This window comes from Chlorella variabilis (genome assembly GCF_000147415.1).
Source record: "Chlorella variabilis unplaced genomic scaffold CHLNCscaffold_31, whole genome shotgun sequence".
Classification (NCBI taxonomy): Eukaryota; Viridiplantae; Chlorophyta; class Trebouxiophyceae; order Chlorellales; family Chlorellaceae; genus Chlorella; species Chlorella variabilis.
Window position 1 is genome coordinate 130,098 of NW_005435057.1, and position 1,704 is coordinate 131,801.

Sequence of the window (1,704 nt, forward strand, 5' to 3'; positions counted from 1 at the left end):
CTGCCTGCAATGCATGCACCCTTACATGTGCAGCCTTTCTGGTATTTTCATGTGCTGGGAGATGTGCGGGCATGGGGGCCCATGTGCCCCATGCCATTTGAGTGCCCGGCGGCGGCGCTGCCTGCCGCCGGGAGCCCGCACCAGCATCGGCACCCGTCGGCCTGGCAGGCCTAAGCTGCTAAGGATCCCCACGTCCCCCACCACGTTGTGGGGGTTGCGTGTCCGGCAGGACGGGGAGCGGGGCCAGGGTGGGGTGACCCTGGGACGCTCAGCTGGGGGGAGGGTGGTCGGAGCCATGGAGAGGGTGCTCCATGGTCCACCCCCTCTCTTGATGCCCCTTGATCACGTGTGCCCCCTGCCCAAGGTCTGCTCACGCGGCCTATCATAGCGGGGTGACTGTAACACCTGGGCTATCCCACCCCGAGGGCTTTTTGTTCGGCATACCGGCCGCCGCAAGAAGGAGGCTCGCGGCGGCTAGCAACAAGAGGAGCCGCAAGAACATGAAAGAAAAGCAAGGATGGACGAAATCGCGTGTGCAAGGCTGACACAGGAAAGTGGCTGGGACCCAAGGTGGAAAGCGCAAGGGTAACCGAAAAACTTGTTAGATCCACGTTCGCGGTCTCCCTTCTATGTTATTCGCCTGCAATGGAGCGCACTAAGGTTGCCTTCGTCAGTGCCGGCCAACGGGCCAGCAAGCCGCAAGTGCGCTTTGCTTTGTTCGAGTCCCCCGACCCCCAAGGCCAACACCTGAATGGCTTTCGCAAGACTGTGAATGGCGTTGCGCGAGCCGTGGGTGCCTATTCACCCTCGGCTTTGCAGCTGTCACTCGACTCAAATGGAGAGGAGGTTGTGGACTCGGACATAGCCTACCACATGCTTCGCCAATGGCGCAAAAACGCAAGTGCTGACGACTTTGAGGTGGATGAGAACCAGCGGCCCACTTTGTTTTACAACATCCTCCCGGTGTGCCGCCGCCGCCGCCGCCGACGCTGCCATTTTGGATAATTGGAGAGTTGGACCACCAATATGTCCCATTAAGAGGGATGAACTGCCATTGCAACTTGCTTGTGTGGGCTTACAGTCTGGTTTCAGCAAGAACAAGCTTGCAGCACAGACTTTGTTGTTCGAGCAAGGAGGGATGAAGCAGTAGAACAACAGGCAGGACAGGCCAACTGACAGGTCACCGAGCGTTTAGTGTGTGAGCGGGCAGACAGTACTGCATGTCGTGGAGCAGGTGTGGTGCGGTAAGAGCAAAGGGGGTGGACATGAGAGTGGGGGTTCAGGGCGAGACTGCAGGCAGCGCAACGGTGGCGGTCAGCCAGCGCTGGTGACAGGCGGCAGCAAAGGCGGCGAGGCGGCACGGTTTCTGGCGGAGGAAGCGGTGGGGAGGATGGGGCTCAGCAAACAGGTCAGGAAAGTTGAGGCGCAGCGGGGCGTAAAGGGGGCAGGTGAGCAGCATGTGGGGGGCATCTTCAATGCCGTCGTGAGTGGGGGCAGACTCGCTGCTCTCGGGGGCGCCGCGTCCAGCGGCCGGTCTCTTCCGCGCCCCAATGCGACCCGGTGCGCAGCTGCGCCAGCGCCTCGCGGTCCTGCCGACGCCGTACTGCATCCAGGTAGGTCTCGCGCTGCCCAAACATGGCGGGCGCCAGGTTGAGGGCGCCCACCACGTTGTGCACATAGTGCTCCAGCCGGCTGGCGCCGCCC

At 61.9% G+C, this 1,704-nt stretch overlaps 1 protein-coding gene across 1 annotated transcript; it reads right to left on the bottom strand.

Moving 5' to 3' along the window:
- Nucleotides 1-1,279: 1,279 nt before the first annotated feature.
- On the bottom strand, nucleotides 1,280-1,637 carry CHLNCDRAFT_141074 (hypothetical protein; the record flags this gene model as incomplete). The annotated part of the gene is made up of 2 exons (XM_005843391.1): nucleotides 1,280-1,366; nucleotides 1,500-1,637. The coding sequence occupies 2 exons, from the start codon at nucleotides 1,635-1,637 to the stop codon at nucleotides 1,280-1,282; spliced, it is 225 nt and encodes a 74-aa protein (XP_005843453.1).
- Nucleotides 1,638-1,704: the final 67 nt, after the last annotated feature.